Source organism: Eptatretus burgeri, chromosome 2, assembly GCF_056783735.1.
Source record: "Eptatretus burgeri isolate ZD-2024b chromosome 2, Ebu_testis_v1, whole genome shotgun sequence".
Classification (NCBI taxonomy): Eukaryota; Metazoa; Chordata; class Myxini; order Myxiniformes; family Myxinidae; genus Eptatretus; species Eptatretus burgeri.
The window spans coordinates 50,593,022-50,614,148 of NC_140962.1; the positions used below are offsets into that span (position 1 = coordinate 50,593,022).

Consider the following 21,127-nt stretch of genomic DNA (forward strand, 5'->3'; position numbering starts at 1 on the left):
CTTCACCAAAATCGAATAAATTCTTCCTTGTCATACACCCATGTCCACCAAGTTTCGTCCGAATCCATCCACAAGTTTTTGAGATATAGTGCTATATATCGTTTTTGGCCCAATCTCTCAATGGTGAAGAACCACTTTAAAATTTCTAGTATCTGGATCTTCACCAAAATTAAATCGATTCGTCTTTGTCACACACTCAAACCGTCCAACAAATTTCTTCCGAATTTGTCCACAACTTTTTGATATATCTTATTCACAGACAGAGTAGTAAAAACAACCTCCATCCATGTTTGGTGGCAGACACAATAAGACTTGGCTTGTTTTTTAAAAGCATTTATTTAAGACAAAACAGGATGAAAGTTTTCAATCACAATTTCAAAACAGAATAAAGAGCCAAATTTTTGAATAGCAATGCTTTACACCAAGGTATACATCTAAGTCATGGCTCTTTTGCATTCTATACAACAAGAGAGTCATCATGGGTTCTTTAACTTTTCAATCTCCTAACAAAGAAAATCCAACATCCAAGTGAAGAAATGATAACTGCTATTTTCTTTCACACCATTCCAAAACGCTCGGCCCTTTTCAGCCTCTTGGCCTGCAAGAATAAAGGGGGGAGACATAAACAAGGACACATATTACAAAATCGCATCACCTAAAGCAGTCTCAGGCAAGGGGTACCAGATAATGCGTTTAAATACCACGTTACAATGTTACAGGAGCTTGGTACGGCTCCTGCTCCACCTCAGAAACTGAAGACAAAAGGTGAACATCATCAAAGAAGTGCCTCCAAAAGAATACCGATTAATTATTAAAAAATACATACCACAGGATATTTAGCAAATTTAGATGGGAGTAAACATTTTTCTCCTTTGCGTTATCACTACGATCATCTCCTTCCCTCAATCCCTCATGGAGGGTCGGAGAATCTCGTCATCCTCCAAGCCTGCCCGTCCACTGGTTGCCACACTCAGGTCTACTCGATGCGTGTCGACCTTTATGCAGCCCATCCACATTTTATTCGGTGTTCCTGTCCTTATTCGCTCTTTGCCCTTCAGGTCCACGACCTATCTCACCTAGTCCCCACTGCCCATGCTCTATACTTACCCATACCACATCGGCTTTGACTCTGATCTGCACTGATCAGAGGACATATCAGTAAGAGCAGATACAATGTAGATAAGGTCATCTGAGTACTTAATCAGGTCAGGCATATGACCATGTGAATGTGTTGGCTAAGATACTAACTTAGGCCTGGTGTTAGCTTCACAGTTAAAGTGCTTGGCTTAAGATTCTAGGATCTTGAGTTCAAGCCCCTGTTAGGCTGTTGAAATAACACCAGGTAGGGTTGACTCAGCCTGTCATCCTTCCGAGGTGGGAAAAATGAGTACCAGCGTGCTACGCCCAGAGAATGATGCAGCCAAGCAGCCACAGGCTGCATACGAATAAATAACAAATAAATAAGATACTAACTGTTTCAGCCCACATAATTGAAGGCCGGGCAAAGGTTTTGCCTCAATGCGAATAATGCAGATAATCTACTAATAGTCTAAGAAAGATTATTATAAAATCTAAATAAATAAAATAAAATAAATCCAAATAAAATAAAATAAAGTCAATCTAAATAAAATAAATAAATAAAATCCAAATAAACAAAATAAAAATAAAGATTATTGACAAGTCTGAAGACGACGATGGTTCACGAGCGGTATTTGACGATGTTGATCGTTTCAGAAGTCAAGGATGAGACAATGTGATAATGTTTGACCAAGTTATAAAAATGATCAACATGATGTGGTACGAGTGACAGGTTATAAGCTGCAAAATGTCGAAAACCCGGTTTCGTTCAACAACTTCAAAATTTTGACCTTTGAATAATCTTTAAAGGTCACAAAACAATGTTGTGGACATTAAAATAAGGAAACAGGATACGTGCTATAGCTTAATGGAGTTAGTTCGTCGAAGAAGGTTGAAAACCCGGTTCGATTCCCACAACTTTGAAAATATGACCTTTGTGAACTTTAAAGGTCAAAGGTCAAGGATTATGACCTTTGGTGCAAAACTTCCTCTGGAACATTCCAGGAACAATATAACGTCATTATAGGCTATATGGCATTTCGCACTCCTCGGATTCTCCATACTTTGATGAAATCAGCGTAAAAACAAACTTGAAGGGGGCGCCACGGGCAAGGTGTTCAAGATAGAGCAAAATGGTTTCAAGACTTCAGGTGGGGAATGACCTCAAGATTATGCATTAAAAAATATTGTCATCCTTGCTCTCAAAGTTTTGGCGGTCGTATGATTTTTATGTCAAAATTCGAAATTTTCTAAGTTCGTGACCTTGACTTTGGGACGAAAATGAAAAATCGAGCTCCATGGGGCTATGCAGGTGATATTGGGCTAACCAAATACCGAAACCCCTGCCAGATTCGACAAACCCCTCGGAGAAGATGGATTTTTATGTCAAAATTCGCAATTTTCTAAGTTTGTGACCTTGTGACGAAAATGAAAAAAAAAAAAAAAATCGAGCTCCGTGGGGCTATGCAGGTGCCATTGGGCTAACCAAATATCAAAACCCCTGCCAGATTCGACAAACCCCAAAGGAGAAGATGCAAATTGAAATTGGCTACCCCCTAAAAACACGTTTTTTGGGCGTGGCTCCGCCCATAATGGGCGCACCATGCCCATTTTCAGGAAAACACAAGATCATGATATAAACCTCCCACCAAAATTTTATCAGGATAGGATCAAAACCCACGGAGCTATGCTCGGGACAGACAGACAGACAGACAGACAGACAGACAGACAGACAGACAGACAACAATAACGAATATAGTGGTCACTTATTTTTTTCATGAAAATATTTTTTCATGAACCAATAAAGATTCTCTCATAAAAGATAATCAGAATAATGCAGATACTCAACATGAATGTTAAAATCACCGACTATAACAAAATGGCGGCTATCTATAAACCGTAATCAGCTTTGAGGTGTCCTGACTTTCCAAACTGACGGTCAATTCCAAACATTTAAATGAATGGAAAGCGTACTATTTAGTAACTAGATCGACCAAATCCATGTCATATTGAAAATCACCTTTGAACCAAGCCTGTTATGATCGTATTTTCACACAAATTACCCGTGGGCTTTCCATTAAATTAGTTCCAAAAATTACAACTGTGGGGTGGACAGCATTTCACCAGACGGCGAGTGATAACCACAGGGCCAAGTTAAATGATCAAGGAGATACAAAAAGAGGAAGTTTTTTTTTTATTTTGCCAGTTTAATTGCAATATCTTTAATAACAGTTCTTTCACATATTTTACCGACACACACAGACTGTCGTGTCCAAAGATATTGGCACTTTCACTTTTTACAAATTACTCAATTTTCTCGAAAAATAAGTTGAAATTGACAAAAGTATTTGGTCTCTACAATTCTTTATTTAACTGTTAATATTACAGAACCTTTGTTTTTGATTCAGAACTTAATACTGTATATCCTTTTAAATCAGAAAATAAAAACAAATGGTATTGATAAAATTATTGATGCCTGAGACTTAATATTTGGTATCACAGCCTTTGGACAAAATAACTGCACTGAAGAGCTTCCTAAAGCCATGAATGAGCTTCCGACACCTCTCTACTTACAGTTTGACCCACTCTTCATGTGCAAACTGCTCCTGTTCTCCCAGATTTGAAGGGTACCTTCTCTCAACTGCTGTTTTCAGATCTCCCCATGGAGTTCAATAGGATTTAGATCTGGACTCATTGCCGGCCACTTCAGAACAGTCCAGCGTTTTGTCTTGAACCATTCCTGGGTGCTTTTTGAAGTGTGTTTGGGGTCATTGTCCTGCTGCAAGACCGACGACCTTCAACGGAGACCCAGCTTTCTGACATGGGGGTGAACATTGCGCTCAAAAATGCCTTGGTAATCTCCTGATTTCATGATGCCATGCACACATTCAAGGCACCTGGTGCCAGAGGCAGCACAGCAACACCAAAACATCACTGAACCTCCTCCATGTTTGACTGTAGAGAAGGTATCCATTTCTTTGAAGGCTTCATTTTGTTTTCTATAAACATAGAGATGATGTGCTTTACCGAAAAGCTCTAATTTGGTCTCATCTGTCGACAGGACATTCTCCCAGGATTTTGGCTTGTTCAGGTGTGTTTTGGCAAACTCCAGTTGGGTTTTCTTATGTCTCTCAGCAGTGGAGTCCTGAGTCTCCTACCATAGAACCCCTTTTCATAGAGTTGGCGACGTATGGTGCGAGTTGAAACTGTCGTACCTTGTGTATGAAGGTCAGCTTGAATCTGTTTGGCAGCTGATTGAGGTGCTTTCTTCACCATTCGAACAATCCTTCGCTACAATCTTCGATCAAGTTTTCTCTTGTGGCCATGTCCAGGGAGGTTGGCTACAGTGTCATGGGCCTTAAACTTCCTGATAACATTGTGTATGGTGGACACAGGAACATCAATGTCTCTGGAGATGGACTTGTAGCCTTGAGGTTGTCCATACTTGGCTACGATCTTGTGTCTGGCCTCCTCAGACAATTCTCTGGTTTTCTTTCTTTTCATCATACTCATTGTGGTACACACACACAAACACAAACACAAAACAGCAGAATGACTCCTTTTCTCTATTCAAACTGGTTGAATGAGAGATTTTAATGTTGCAGGCACCTGCAACTCACCGCAGGTGAGTTCAATTCCAAAGTAAAGGAGAATCACCTGCTTGAAATCTAATAATTTCTCACAATTCTAAAAGGTGCCCATAATAATGTTTCGGTCATTTTACGATTTCTGTGAAATTAGCTAAGATTAAAAAGAAAAATACCTTCAGCTTTTTTAAAACTTTGTTTCACTGCGAACCAAAGAAGTACATATGTGGATACCAAAACATTTTTTAAATTTCAACAATTTTCTGGAAGAAATGGTGCATCATTTGAAAAAAACCAGTGCAAGGGTGTTCATATTTTTGGCCACAACAATATCTAATTCCAAAGCTATTTAACCTTTTGAACCCTGGCGGCCGTTTTAGCAGCCGCTATTCAAACCTCCATATCCCCAAGTAGTCGGATTTTCCTCCAGGGAGACAAGGGTGGGGGAGCCGAAAGTCCAAGGATTTCAGGGTTCAGAGGGTTAAGGGACTGGTAAGTCATCTTCTGTATTTTGTAAATCAAATACACAACTCGCATCTCTGTTGCCATGCTCTTCTGCAAACTGACAAACTTTCAGTTTGAATTCGGCTGTGAAACTTTTACGTTTTCTCTTACTTGTACTGACAGCAGACATTGTACGGCAGGGACTTGTAATGATATGGCCGATTTCATGGCATAATATAAAATTCAACAGCCTGCAGGGTATTTATACATTACTAATGGATGACCAGCGTGGTTTCCGGTCACATCAATACGAAAAAAACCACGCTAGGTTTTTCACACATCGTTACAGTAAACTATAATTATTACAGCAATCCTTTCTCAAGATATTCATTTTAACGTCAATTGGTTATTTACCGCAGTTGTATTTGAAAGGAGCCGTTCATTGGCCCTTGACAACAAAGTCGTGTCCACTGCTAGAAATATGGAGATCACGCATCTCCCGGTCATGTGGAGAGGCAAGCTGGCTTGCCGAGTATACCCAGGTGCAGTTATATGTGCCTGAAATTTTCCGAGAGTACTTTCTTCCCCATGTGCGGGGCATACCAGGGGGCAAGTTATTTGCGTGAAAATACGGAAATATATCCAATTTTTATGAAGGTGAAAAAAATCACAGATTATAGTTTGTTCATCATTGATTGGGCACTCCAAAACGCTACCAGACTCTGAGAACCAGAGCATCACATCGATGAATGTCCTGACTTAGAGGAATCCAAAATAACGATTGACTGCTGCGTTGACGACAAACCACCCTTGGTCGATTTCTTTGTTAAAACAGGTATTGAAGACAGATTGAAACACCCGAGGCATTCGTAACAATGAATACCGAGTGAACTACACATTTAATGCTTTCACTGGTAACATGAGCACCAAAATGAACATATATTCCATGAAGTGTTTCAATAGCATGAAAGCAAGGACAGAGATTGGGGTCATCATCACCTGACAAAAGAATATCAATTTGACATGTGGCATTTGTATTACCGCAGAAAGGGGTACGACACCCATGAAAACCAACATGTTTGAATTGATTGCAACTCCAGAACCAACATAGATTAAGTTTCCCATCAAATACATCTGCATAGCTATCAAGACAAGATCTGGTTGGTGGACACAAGAAAATAGCACCACTGCACCTCTAGCTTATTTGGGCCCTGGCCTAATGTTGTACCCAAATTTGGTAGCATTCTGACTGGTGGGTCTGGTGAGGAAGATTTTTGAAGGAATTTACATGACTTTTCCCAAAAATTGACTAAGTCGGCCATTTTGACCAACTTAAACTCACGTGACCGGAACGAGGTTTGCAATCCCTGTTAGTCAGTAGCGGAATGTTGCTGCCAAGTTTCAGCTGGATCGGCCCAGCGGTTTGGCCAGAGAAGTCATAATAGGAGATCGCTAGACAGTGCACAATGACAATACCTTATCTGAAATTCCAATTCCAGAAAAGCTAAAAATACTAATTCGATAACAGGACCCAATTTCCAAAAATAGGCCCAATATCTATATCATGTGATAAAAATAAAATATTAATATTAGTAAAAAATAAAAATAACAATACGACCACTACATACACGACATGGCTAAAAGTATGTGGACGCACCTTCCAATGAGTGGATTTGGCTATTTCAGCCACACCCATTGCTGACTGGTGTATAAAATCAAGTACACAGCCATGCAATCTCCATAGACAAATATTGGTAGTAGAATGGGCCGAACTGAAGAGCTCAGTGACTTTCAACATGGCACCGTTATAGGATGCCACCTTTCCAATAATTCCAACAAGTCAGTTCATCAAATTTCTGCCCTGCAAGAGCTGCCCCGGTCAACTATAAATGCTGTTATTGTGAAGTGGGAACGTATAGTAGCAACAGCAGCTTAGTCACGAAATGGTAGGATACACAAGCTCACATAACGTGACCGCCGAGTGCTGAAGTGCGTAGCGCGGAAAATTTGTCTGTCGTCGGTTGCAACGTCAGCACAAACACTGTTCGTCGAGACCTTCATGAAATGGGTTTCCATGACCAAACAGCTGCACACAAGCCGAAGATCACCGTGCGCAATGCCAAGCGTCGGCTGAAGTGGTGTAAAGCTCACCGCCATTGGACTCTGGAGCAGTGAAAACGCGTTCTCTGGAGTGATGAATTACACTTCACCATCTGGCAGTCAGACGGATGAATCTGGGTTTGGTGGATGCCAGGAGAACACTACCTGCCCGAATGCATCGTGCCAACTGTAAAGTTTGGTGGAGGGGGAATCATGGTTTGGGGCTGTTTTTCATGGTTCAGGCTGAGCCCCTTAGTTCCAGTGAAGTGAAATCTTAATGCTACCGCATACAATGACATTCTAAACAATTCTGTGCTTCCAACTTTGTGGCAACAGTTTGGGGAAGGCCCTTTCCTGTTTCAGTATGACAATGCCCCCGTGCACAAAGCCAGGTCCATGCGTAAATGGTTTGTCGAGATCGGTGTGGAAGAACTTGACTGGCTTGCACAGAGCCCTGACCTCAACCCCATTGAACACCTTTGGGATGAATTGGTACGCTGACTGCGACCCACACCTAATCATCCAACATCAGTGCCTGACCTCACCAATGCTCTTGTGGCTGAATGGAAGCAAATCTCCGCAGCAATGTTCTAACATCTAGTGAAAAGCCTTCCCAGAAGAGTGGAGACTGTTATAGCAGCAAAGGGGGGGGGGGGCAACTCCATGCTGATGCCCATGATTTCGGAATGAGATGTTGGGCAAGCAGGTATCTACATACTTTTGGGCCATGTAGTGCAACTCCACCTCGCTAATTGGAAGATTGATTACGTACCTCTCCGTCACCTGAACAGGCTGTGGTCACAACACCAAACCTCTCCTTCCTCTTCTTCAACTTGTCTTCAACTTCCAGCTGCAAAGACACACCATAAACCACTCCTTGCATTGAAGAGTCATTGCTGCTTTAAATGAAAAAGAAAAAAAAATGGTAACAACAACTTTCTATACAAATTACAAATGAGAGTAAATTTTGAGCCATTTGTGTTAATGCTCTCTCTGTACTGTACAGTGTACAACTGTACAACCTCAAGCCACAGGAAGGACTCCGCAGAGCCTGAACTATGCTGATGAGTTTTGCTTGGCCAGGAGGAGGGGTGCCAGGGAGGATGTTAATCATCATAAATACAACATGTGATATGTCCTAAAGCATCTTGTTGAAGTTTCAATATCTTTGAAACAAGGAATGTATCAAAGGCATTAAGGGCCAATGAGAACTTCAACACGACGCCGTTGCTCCATGCGGACGGTCAGCACGGCAAGCTCTCAGCCTTATTCGGTGCACATAAATGCTCAGCTGCAAGCGTCAAAAGTTAGAATTTAAAAAGAAGACCCCATTCGTTATCCAGATGAATGATGACAGCTTTAAGCGGGTAACCTCAATGAGAGCTTCAAATGCCGAAGCACTCGGTTTTCACGGATCAAGACCCCAGAGCAGGACAAAAGAAGTGTTACCTTTTGTGCTGCTGTGGAAACATTCATGCCGAAACGCTTTGCTCGTTCTTGAAGCTTCCCCATGTCCTCCTGGAGAACAAGGCAGGCACAAGTAGCAATTAATTAGAGAAATTAAGTTCAATTCCTGTAATGGCCCATCACAACAGACCCGACCAACTGGCTAAGCATAAGCTGAGAAACAGCAAAAAAAAATAAAAAAAATTGTGAATGCTTTGTGCTTTCCACTTAGTCTGTGCAGTTTCTGTTTCACCTGTGACAAAATCCAGAGGCAAACACTGCACAAAGTCAAAGCCAAAGTGAATCCATTTCAAAAGGCCAATTCCTGCCTGGCAAAGGAGATTATGACCATCCTTCACAATCGCATACTTTCCACCATCCCAGCCAAGCAAAGAATGTTACTTTATATTACTTTTTCCAGCTCTTTCCATTCCGACCAAATGTCACAACGAAAGCGAGAATTTTTTTGTCCAAATGTCTCCAATAAAACACAAGGCACGTCCTTTCGATTCTGCTGGGCCTTGACTGCAAACACTACACATCAAAAGTCTGTTGAACAATCTCGTGATAGCCGTTCGTCACTCCCCTGATGAAACATTTTAAAATACGACCTTACAGATCGAAATTATTGAATGGCAAAGAAACACAACTTGAATGTGCTACTTATGGTGGTTTCCAATTCTGCATACGTGAAAATTGATTTGTTCTTCTCACAATGGTGAACGACTCAAAATACGCAATCCTATTTTTCATTGCTTCGAGCGCAGTTCAGAATTACCTTGCCTAGTTGATCGCTGCCTGTAGAGGACCAAAGAAAAAGGAAAAGGAAGTGATTAATAAATGCAAGTCAAAACAATTTCACAATGCAATCACACTCATATTCTCAAATTGAAAATGTGACACAGGTTACCCAAACCAATATGCAAGGCTGGCAGGAGAGCCGAGAGGTACGCACACTCACCTCTAAACTGTCTGGCATAGGTTTGAATATTGGCCCAAATATAAACTGTCATCCCGGCGTTTCGCAGGCAGAGCGAGGTATCAAGGTGTGTGCCGTCCCTTGGATGGACGTTGAACTGGGATTCATGTCTGCCACCATGCGGTGGTGGATGTGAAATATCCCACAGTGTGCTTTGCAAAGAATAGGTGAGCTATTGCCAACACACTGAACAAATTACAAATTTCTACTCTAAACCACAGGGGACCCATTGCATCAGTGGCATTGCTGCACCCTGCAAGAACTGATGCCCACCTGCAGATATGTGATGTCTACAAATGATGACGACAACCAAGATGCAAAAAGCAGGACATTTGAAAAGCACAAATCTCTTTGAAAATTACAGTAGTTTGATTTCCAGCCATCGTGTTATCCTTACCAGACAAATTTGATGCAGGCATTCCAAACCTAAGGAAGGGGGAGGGAGAGGAGAGGAGAGGAGATAAAGATAAAAAAAAAATGTTGAATGAAGCAAAAGGTTTGTTTTATCATTTTTTAAAATTTAAGTTCTTGAATTGATAGTGGAGAACCAAACCAGAAAGTAAAATATCAGAGTAATATCAATGTTTGGGTACCCACGAGGTGGGTATCCAGACTTGTTTGTTTAGTTCTCTTCCTATAATAAAATGTTGCAAGAAAAACAGGCCAGAGGTAAGATCGAATTGAAAACCATTGTGTTGTGAAAACAACATCAGAACCAACAGCAAGAAGTAACACGAGTCTGGGAGCAGCATGACATTTCAAGGATGAGAAGAGATTTGTTTATTTATATTTCCAGATATCAAGGCTCATTGAAGAGCTGAATGACAGAGGGATGTGGCTGACAGAGGGAGCAAAGGAAATTGGCAATCAAAGGAGGGCAGAAAAGGACACGAGCAGAAGATGCAGTCATACCAGGAAGGAGGAAGTTGCAACTTCAGAGCACTGACAATTATTTCCAAAGTGAATTTGAATGCTCGTGTCTTATTTGCAATAATTAATCAATGCCTGTTTAACCAGAATACCATGGAATGTTGAGGCAAAGAGCATTTTTACAGCAATTTAAGCATACAATCTCTGAAAAATATTGTCAAGCATATCCCTAAACAAAAAAAATTAACTTGGGCTAGCAGGATGGTCTGGAGGTATGAACACTCACCTCCAAGCTGTCTAGCCTGGGTTTGAATCCTGGCCCAGCTATAAACTGTCATCCTGTTGTTTCACAGACATGGTGAATCATAAACGTGCACGCCGTCCCTCAGATGGACGTTAAACGGAAAGCCCGTCTGCCAGCATTAGTTGGGAGACGTTAAAGACCACACAATGTCCTTTGCGAAAAGTAGAAGAGTTATCGCAGGAAACCCGAACAAACCACAAATTCCTGTCTTAACTACTGCTGGGAAGGCAATGGTAAACCACCCAGTATAACGTTTGCTCAGGAAGCTGCTTCAGCAACACTGATTCTCTCTCTGATGAGAGAAAGAGAGAAAGAGAGAAAGAGAGAAAGAGAGAAAGAGAGAAAGAGAGAAAGAGAGAAAGAGAGAAAGAGAGAAAGAGAGAAAGAGAGAAAGAGAGAAAGAGAGAAAGAGAGAAAGAGAGAAAGAGAGAAAGAGAGAAAGAGAGAAAGAGAGAAAGAGAAAAAGAGAGAAAGAGAAAAAGAGAGAAAGAGAAAGAGACTTGTGAAACTAAAATTTCAGACATCAAAACAAAGTGCACATCTTTTTTTTTTCTCTCCTCAGGAGCCATAGCAGCACTGATGTAATTTTCCTCGGTGTTCCTGTCCTGTTCCTTGCCACATGGTAATTTTATGAGATTTATATTACAGTGGAGGCAAGGGGATACTATCGCTACATAATACTGCATTCAAGTCACTTTTTATATTAAAAGTGCATGTGAAGTGAAAACTTATTTGGGTGAAGTGTTTATTTTGAAGGACTTAAGGACAGGATAAATACACCAAGTCTGTGGGAAAGTTAGGGTGGGGCAGGATTGCTGAAAAGTCCACAGGAGTCATAAGCACAGGGACTAATGGTCTTGGTGTCGACACATTCCAACCACTAATCGTTACATTTGTACACTTGTTGTCATCATGAGTGGAAGCCCAAGCCAGCAATTCAGACAAGATTTCCCCAGAGCTTGAGCAGAATAAAATGGTAAAGGGTTTTTTGGAGGTGGTGGGAAGGTTGAGGGGTAAGGAGTGGCCATTCGCGGTCAGGCGATGGGGCCGTAGTCCGAAAACTGGGGAATTTGGAGATGGTTTGCAATGTTGGGGTCTTCCTCATCAGGCGTTTCCCATCTCCTGGTAGTCCCACAAAGAACACGTCTCTTCCTCCAAGAGCCTAACCTACTTATTGTGGGGTGATATGAAAATTAAATTTTCTCATTTATTTTTCAAAAAGGGAGTTTGACCTGAGATTGAATATCACTTGATTGTTGGTAGTCAATAATCAAACTAGAATTTGAGAAGTGCCTGTTCGTAGGTGTGTTTGTTTGACTTGTTTTCACTTCTAAACCGCTGGACAGAAGGAGTTAAAAACTGGTGGCTGAATGCAGTGGGTGCTCGGGGGTAAAAAAAAAAAAAATAATAATAATAATAATTTTTTTTTTAAATCAGCCCTGGGGGTTCAGGGTGGGGAGAGAACCCCAATTACCTCTACATAAATGGGTATGTTACATCGTTGTTCCAGGTGTGAGGGGGTATTACAAATAGTAACGAGAAAAAGAGCAATAAGAGATTGCAGACCCTCGCCAGGACATGTTCGGTGTGGTGTATTTTGTGTGGCGTTTGTGCACTGGTGTGTTCCGTAATTAATAAGAGACATAATTAGAACGGCCACTTTATAACTGCTAGTTATAAAGTATAACATTTAGTTTAACAAAACATACTAAATTTTAAAAATACAAAACATGTTATTGGTCACTCGTGCTTGGCTGTGGATCGTCGATGTTATCGTCGATGTTATCAGCTGGGGCAGCGCTCGGGGTAGCCGGAGGAGTTGTTTTTTTTCGTAAACATGGTGAGCTTTGTCTGAATTGTTTGTTTCTTTTTCTCCTCGTAAATTTCACGATATGGACGAAAAACATCGTGTGCCATCCGTTCAATCCTTGCAAAGCGTTCAATATTTGGGTCCATTTTCTCAAAATCTGAAAGTACTTTATTTAATAAAGACAAACCTTCTGATAATTCCTAAGTGGTGAATTTCCTTTCTGGCTCCTCCTCCCCTTCTTTCACCGCTTCTTCCGCCACCCTTTCTTCTTCCAATTCACGAATCTTCACGAATCCTTTCTTTATCTTTCAAAATTGTCGACACAGTAGAATGTGATAACTTAAGATCACGTGCGATCGCATTCACTTTCTTTCCTCCTTCGTACTGTTTGATCACCTGCATTTTCGTGGCGAGATCAATGGCCTTTCTTTCCTTCTTGGCAGGTTGAGGAGTAGACAGATAATTTCCTCTAGGTAGACATCTTGGGGTTTGAAGTATTATTTTTAAGACAAACGGATACGGATAAACTGCGCTATACCGAGACCACGCTAACACTGGCGGGCGCTGGGGCGGAAACTGTCGTACGCCCAGCTGGGCAACACTCGCGCTGCCAGACGTGGAGCAGTCGTGGCCAGACATACAGTACATATCGCGGGCGTGGTCGTAAAGTCAATCAGTCGTAAGTCGCAAAGGTCGTAAGTCGAGGACTTACTGTATATATATTAGGGTGGTCCAAAAACAGCAAAAAAAAAAAAAAAAATTCAGATGTTGTCTCCACAAGCCTTAAATTATTCCATGATTATTCAATAACGTGCATTAAAAAATTTAAGTTGATCGGAGGTGATATTTTCGAAATGGTAGTGAATTAAATGTGGGTGCAGTCATTTCTTAGAGTAAATCGACCCCATAGAGTTCGAAAATGCACTCCATTTCCACCTCGGACATCCAGAAGTACCTGTAATCGTACCTGTCCATACCCTAACTTATTCAAGTCATGAGACGAAAAGTCATCATATGGAGCGACCCCTAAATCACCTCCGATCAAGCTAAAAAAATTATGCACGTTATTACCTTCGCATTCTGCGAAAGGTTATGTTTTGGTCGGCGTGTATTTATTTATTTATTTATTTATTTTTAATCTTGTGATTCGTATAACTCAAAAAGTATTAAACCGAATTGCATGAAATTTGGTGGGATGATTGGTTATTAGCCAGGAAGCATTCGATTAGATTTTGGGATCGTTCGGGTCAAAGGTCAAGGTCACGAAAAGGTCAAAATCGTCTTTTTACGATAACACAGTCAATTTTTATTCAATTTGCATGCAACTAACGCCAAAATGTTCAGAATTCAACGCCTCATCTTGTGATATGCAATATGACACAATGACGCCCATACTCTTGTTACCGGTTCGGGGTCAAAGGTCAGGGGGGTCACGACCTTGAAAAATATGCGGTTTTTGTCATAACGCGGTCAATTCTTGTCCGCTTTACATGAACCCAGCACCAAAATGTTCAGAATTTAATGCCCAATCTTGTGGCACAATGACATCATAACACATGTCACCGGTTGGGGTAAAATGTCGGGGGGGGGGGGTCACGCCCTTGAAAAATATGCGGTTTTCGGCATAACTCAGTCAATTCTTATTCGATTTGCATGAAACCAGCATCAAACAAGATTACCTTCTCTTGTTGAAACGTTGTATTCACCGAGCTTGCGAGTGAAGACGCGCCAAAACGACGTGAGTTGATTGTTGTTTAGTCCGTAGCCCCCGAAAGTCGGGGGGGTCATTACATTATAGATATGTGGTTTGTGTCATAGGACCATTCATATGAAACCAGTTCCCCACACTCATACCAAGAACAAAAAATGTAGTGGCGACGAAGGTATGCGCTCTATGAGTGCCCGTTCTAGTTGAATCATATTAGAATAATTTTAAGCTTGTGGAGCAACATTCTATTTCTTTCGACTTTTTTGGACCACCCTAATATATATATATATATATATATATATATATATATATATATATATATATATATATATATATATATATATATATATATATATATATATATATATGTTCCCGAAATACAGCCAAAAGGGTACACGATAGCACAAAAATTTGAGGACCACCTTACTCACCATTCTCCTGCGGTGTGCAGTATCAAGTTTCATTCAAATCGGGCAACGAAAATTTTTTCCAAAAATCAATTCCCGATTCAGTCAAGTACTCTTCGGGAGTATTTGATCAATGCAAACAACCTCAGCGGTATAGTTTGCTGGAGCTATCTTTTTTTTTTTCTTGAAATGATTTTTTTCATCAATCGCTGTCACAACGGGTTCACTCACGGGTCGTCGAGTTAATGTTATAAATGAAGGTTGTTTTTTTGTGTCTAGTAAAAGATTGTGTTTCTTCTTCCCATTCTATTGTTGAATTTCAAACATAAGCTGGCAGGATGGCCTGGAGGTACTCACACTCACCTCAAAACTGTCTAACCTGGGTTTGAATCCCAACCCAGCTAATAAACTCATCCCAGTGTTCCACAGACAGGATCCCTTGGACGGATGTCAAACAAGCGTCCTGTCTGTCTGCATTAGTTGGTGGACGTTAAAGGACCCACAGTGTCCTTCACGACGAGTAGGTGAGCTATCACCAGCACGATTAACAAATTCAAAACTGCCCTCATCAGAGGGCATTCTTTGTATCTTCCGCACAGCCACACCCTCAGCCAATGATGGTACTTCATATGAAAGATGATTTCACGGCCTTTCACATTATATCTTTTATCTCGGAGATTTTTGGAGGGATGTGCCATCTGCTTTTTTTGTTTCTGCAATGCACCAACACACACACAAACAACTATACCGAATTTTACTTCAACAACAAAAAAGGTGAAGATCGTGAGCGTACAATGGATTAAATAAAATTTATGAGCGATGCTTCCTGATTGCACCCCACATCCAAGAACAGACCAACCTGTGCATATGATCTCTGAAGGTGAGGCAAAAAATATGATTAATCAAACTTTACGTCACTGAATTAAAATATTCCTATCCTTTTCATATATCTTAATGTTCAACTGATAATCCAAAAGCCAAACACTTTCACACTTCACGTGCACTACACAAAGGAAAACAGTAAATGAAAAAAAAAACACGAGTATGTTCACGGAAACGGTTTCCAACCCCCCCCCCCTTGCATTAATTCATCAATATTAACACTAAGGAACTTGAAATGAGGTCTTGCCTTTGTGCACGGGCAGTTTTCTTTGACTCCTCTGTCACTGGCACATTGAAACGCTCTGCACGTTTCATCATCCTCTGAAGAAACAAGGAAAATATGTACTCTGCTATGATGATTAGAGGTAACTAAATAATACTTAACCGTGGTTTAGACCTCATTCAGTGTGAAATACATTCTCTGCTTGGGTGCGTTTTGTAAACAAATTGCCTGAAGCACAGATAATATCCAGCATTCGTGGAGTTAATCCCTGACATGTTCAGTCTCCATGCCAAGCTGCTATTGCAGTTAAAGCAGTTGACTTGGGGACCATGCTTGCAACACTCATTCATTTTCTTTTCTCCATTTAACTTTTCCCACTATTTTATCATTTTACATATGCAATATGCAGATGGTATCTTACCTCTCCTCACTCACCTAACAACAGTGCAAGCAATGGAATGGTATTTATAGAATAATTCCTCACCTCTGCCTGAGTCATTTCCGTGGAAACTTTCACACCCCGCTGAGGAACTTCAGCCTCCCTAGAAACAACGGAGAGCCACTTCAGGTATAGAGTACTTTTACAATACTAATCAGCACAACACATTTTTTTATAATTACGATGATATGGTTTGCTGCTCAAACAATTTAAATACCAAGAAAGTTAATTCTATTACTTTGAAAACAAATAAATAAACACTGGCTCCAGAAGAAGTAGAACGTGTTATCCTTTAGCCAAAGTAGTGAACATCTTCTGTTGAGGTCAAATCTGGAAGTAATCAGTCCATTTGCGATGTGCCAACAAAAGCAAGTAGAATACTATGGTTAATCAAAACAAAAGGTAATACAAGGTAGAAGTCTCCCTGGAAACGTATTGGCAGCAACAGTACGGTAAATAAATATGTACAGAGTTTAAGCATTGGGGATAGAGAGGTACAGGGATATTGTCAGGGTTGGTTGACAGTATACAATCACCCATCCATACCTAAACTGTCAGATCTCGACATTCCTGGGGGACATGTTCCTGAAAAATGCCACGAATGTCGAATCCGCGAATGTCAGGGCATTGTTTCAATGGGAAAAGGGGGGATAGGTACCCGGCAGTTCATGGTTCATAAGGAAAAGAAAAAATCCCGTGAAAAACCGCCAATACGTCCATGAAAAACCGTGAATATGCGAAGCACAGGGCCACAAATGTAGAAGCAGGTCAGAAAAAATGCAAATATGTGAAAAAAATTCCTTCATCATATTCCTGGCCTCCCCACTCCCCTTTCTCCCGCACCACCACCAAAAGTGGGCATATGGTAAAGAATAGCTTAATATCATCAGCATTAATAGATTGAATTGATGGGGTGTGGATAACTTAAAATCAAGTTGGATTCACCAGCTGCATGCTGCTCCCAAATTAATAATTCATTCTCCTCCGCATATGCCCATAATCTTATTTCATATTAAACATGAACTTACCTTCAGTCATAATCACTCTTGATAGAATCACCATCTGATGAAAACTCCCGACACTCCCTGAAATTAATGGTGTTTTTTTCAGCAAATTTCACTGGGAAAAAGGGGGATAGGTTCCCAGCGGTTCATGGTTCAAAAGGGGAAGATCAAAAATCCCGTGAAAAACCACGACCAAATCGCATGAAAACATTGCTGTCGACCTCAAGTCTGTCCTCTTTCGTTCCTTCCCCCACTCTCCCATACCACAGTTGGATTTCTCTGTCATGGTTGAAGCCCTTGACAAACCAACTCAATGCACAGAACATTTCTGGTCTTAGGGAGACAGTCTGGTTGTGATAAGTTTCCTTCCACCGATACCTTGCTCTGCCTCTGCTGAGTGGATTGGTCAGACCAGTGATATTTTAATTATGGCCATGACTTTTTCTCAGCCTTAGCTGATGCTTAAAATACCATAAAATTGGTCTTCACGACAAATAAACAGGACGTGGGATTTTGGATATGGTTTTCTGGAAATTGGCATTTAAGCATCGGAGTACATGAAGCCACCCGATTATCCAGTATCATCACTCACTCCCCACTCCATTGTCATATTTTTGAAAAAGTATTGTTAAAGTGATCCGTGGTATTCCCCAATCAGAACAAAAATCTGTATCAAGACAAAACCAGAACTGGTAGAAAGAAGAAAAAAAAAGAAAAAAAAAAAAGAAAGAAAAAAAAAAGAGTTGAAGCTTACTGCTGAGCTTCCTTTGTAGGCAAAGCTGCAGTTTCAACTTCTTTGTCTTCAGCCTACAGATGATGCAAAAAGAAAAAGAAAGAAAGAAAGAAGATTGAGCTCACATGCACTTTGCTGTCACATAGTACAAGAAAAATTCAACAAACACTGCAACATTAAATTGAGAATAATATTCAGACTGTCCTTGAACTTTTGCACTTGGTGCAGCCAAATATTATGCAACTAAAAGCACTTGGACAAACCACGTGACAGTCACTTCTCACATCTGGCTCCTCTGCCAAGGCATCTTCTTCATTGACGTCATTTTCTGCAAATAGAGAAAATAAAATTGCCCATATACTTTGCTGTAATTTTACTTCAATAAGGACTTAAAGCCTTCATCTGTATTTCAGTGATGTTTCAAGCACAAAAGGGCAGTCGATACATTTAGACATGAAAAGTTTAAAGAAAAAGAAGTATTCTACCCCTGTTAATCCACCCCCTACAAATCCACTGTAGTGTCCATCTTGTTTACCCCAAGTACCCCCACCCCACCCCACTCCACCCCTCTCTTACACAAGCCTTGACATGGCATATATATATATATATATATATATATATATATATATATATATATATATATATATATATATATATAAATAAAAAGAACATTGAAAAAAAAGAAGCTGTAAATAAATATTTCTCTGAGCAGAAAATGAAAACGAAATAAATAATTTTAATGAACCATTCATGTGAAACGAATCTCACACATCCATATTTGATGTATTCATGGCATCATTAGGAAGAAGAAAACAATTTTATTTTTTTTCGAAATGCAAAGGCAACAATCTGCAAAGGCGACATTTACAAAAAAAAAAAATAATCCATGGTATATGTCACAATTAAAATCAGAGATGGGATTAGCAGTTGTGATTGGAACCATCTGTATGTCCCAACATACATTGAAACAGGTAATCTTACCATGTTCTTCAATGTAAGTCTGGAGGCGTCGTACAAGTTCAGCCTTGTTTCCCTTTGTCTCCAGCCCTCGTGCCACGAGTTCCTGCTTCAGTTCTGCTATCTGGAGGTGTAAAAAAAGCCCGTTTCATCACAAGATTCATGGTGCAACTCCCAACTTATTCCACATAAATAAAGCATCGAATTGTTTTTCATAAAAGGCCACCAGATAAGGTTTGCTGCTGTCATACAGAGTACGGGTTGCATATCTCGATTAGCTGCTGAATGTTAAGGATACTGTGATGGATGTTTGAAATTTTCAGCACCCAGGCAAGCGAGAAAACATCATCTTGAAAGTCTCAAAAGTAAACTCTCAAACCAGTCTCCTTCCTCTAAATCATGGTGGCGCCTTGTCACGTGCATCTGTGGTGTATCTCCTGCCTCCTCCCACTCCCTCACCTCAAACAGCATCACTGCAGTCTCTGCTCAAGATAAAGAAGAATGTCTCAATTCATTGTTTCACTCCAAATCTCATGTCCTTAACCCACCCCACTCTGGACAATCTTACACCCTCGTGCTGACTGTCTACTGAACTGTGTGTTCTCTCTCCTGAGAAGGTAAATCAAGTTCTGTCTTTCCTCAACCCTGCTTCATTGATAGGCTGGGCTGGCATCATTGCACATGTTCTCAAATGCTGCTGTGCAGCTGTTACTTCACCTCTGCCTCTGCTCTTCAGCCTGTCCCAAAGGAAGGGTCTTAAAGAGATCCTATCAACCACAGACCAATAAGCTTACTTGCCATTATAGGCAAAGTCATGGAATCAATCACTGCTGTTGACGTCAAATCTGTCCTCTTTTCAAAGAAACCGATCTCTTGGATTCCATCCCGGTCACAACTCTGGATATGCTGCTGTTCCTGTATCAGCAATGGTTGGAGGCCCTCAATCTCAAGCAAGAGGTCAGGACCTTCTCACAGACATATGTAAGGCATTTAACATAGTACAAAAATGCAAGACCCATTGCTTTGCTGATGGGAATTCCAACATTTGCGTAATTGCTAAATAAATAAAATAAAATAAGAAAAAGGTTGTTAGTACGGACAAAAATACAATATGGCGGTGCATAGATACCAGCTGAGCCAAACAATCAGAGTGAGGAAGGAGAGATTGTTCATGGGATACTTATCACAGCCTTTTTAGATGCTGAAGACTGACTAATATACAAAACACTAAGAGGAAGATCAACATTAAAAATAAGAATAATAACTCACCCCCCCCACCTCTTCTTTCTTTTGATCAAACTGTCTGGGGTACGTATTAGGCACGAACTGTGCCAGGAAACATGTTCTCCTCATGCATGTATATGCAGCACGTTGTATCCTGTGTGTATTACGATGCTGCGCACGTACACTAATGGCCAAAAGTACGTACACCCCTTCTAATAAGTGGATTCGGCCATTTCAGCCACACCCATTGCTGACAGGTGTATAGAATCAAGCACACAGCCATGCAATCTCCATAGACAAACATTGGAAGTAGAATGGGCCGAACTGAAGAGCTCAGTGACTTTCAACGTGGCACCGTCTTAGGATGCCACCTTTACAAGTCATCAAATTTCTGCCCTGCTAGAGCTGCCCTGGTCAACTGTAAGTGCAGTTATTTTGAAGTGGAAACGTCTCGGAGCAACAACAGCTCAGTCGTGAAGTGGTAGGCCACACAAGCTCACAGAATGGGATCGCCGAGTGCTGAAGCAAGTAGCGTGGAAAAAAAATCGTCTGTCGTCAGTTGCAACACTCACGACCGAGTTCCAATCTGATTGGAAGCAACGTCAGCACAAACACTGTTCCTTGAGAGCTTCATGAGATGGGTTTCCATGGCCGAGCATCCGCACACAAGCCTAAGATCACCATGCGCAATGCCAAGCGTCGGCTGGAGTGGTGTAAAGCTCACCGCCATTGGACTCTGGAGCAGTGAAAACGCGTTCTCTGGAGTGATGAATCACGCTTCACCATCTGGTAGTCCGACAGATGAATCTGGGTTTGGTGGATGCCGGGAGACGCTTTCTGCCCGAATGCATAGTGCCAACTGTAAAGTTTCGTGGAGGAGGAATAATGATCTGGGGTTGTTTTTCATGGTCTGGGCTCAGCCCCTTAGTTCCA

At 41.0% G+C, this 21,127-nt stretch overlaps 1 protein-coding gene across 1 annotated transcript; it reads right to left on the minus strand.

Moving 5' to 3' along the window:
* Positions 1-317: 317 nt before the first annotated feature.
* SARNP (SAP domain containing ribonucleoprotein) lies at positions 318-19,104 on the minus strand. The gene is made up of 10 exons (XM_085869294.1): positions 18,995-19,104; positions 18,298-18,341; positions 18,035-18,087; positions 16,322-16,379; positions 15,862-15,935; positions 10,031-10,059; positions 9,433-9,452; positions 8,658-8,726; positions 7,981-8,058; positions 318-598 (listed from the first exon to the last, which is right to left on the minus strand). Exons 4-10 carry the CDS (start codon positions 16,334-16,336, stop codon positions 557-559), a joined length of 327 nt encoding a protein of 108 aa, XP_085725420.1. The 5' UTR covers positions 16,337-16,379; positions 18,035-18,087; positions 18,298-18,341; positions 18,995-19,104; the 3' UTR covers positions 318-556.
* Between the last annotated feature and the right edge of the window lie 2,023 nt (positions 19,105-21,127).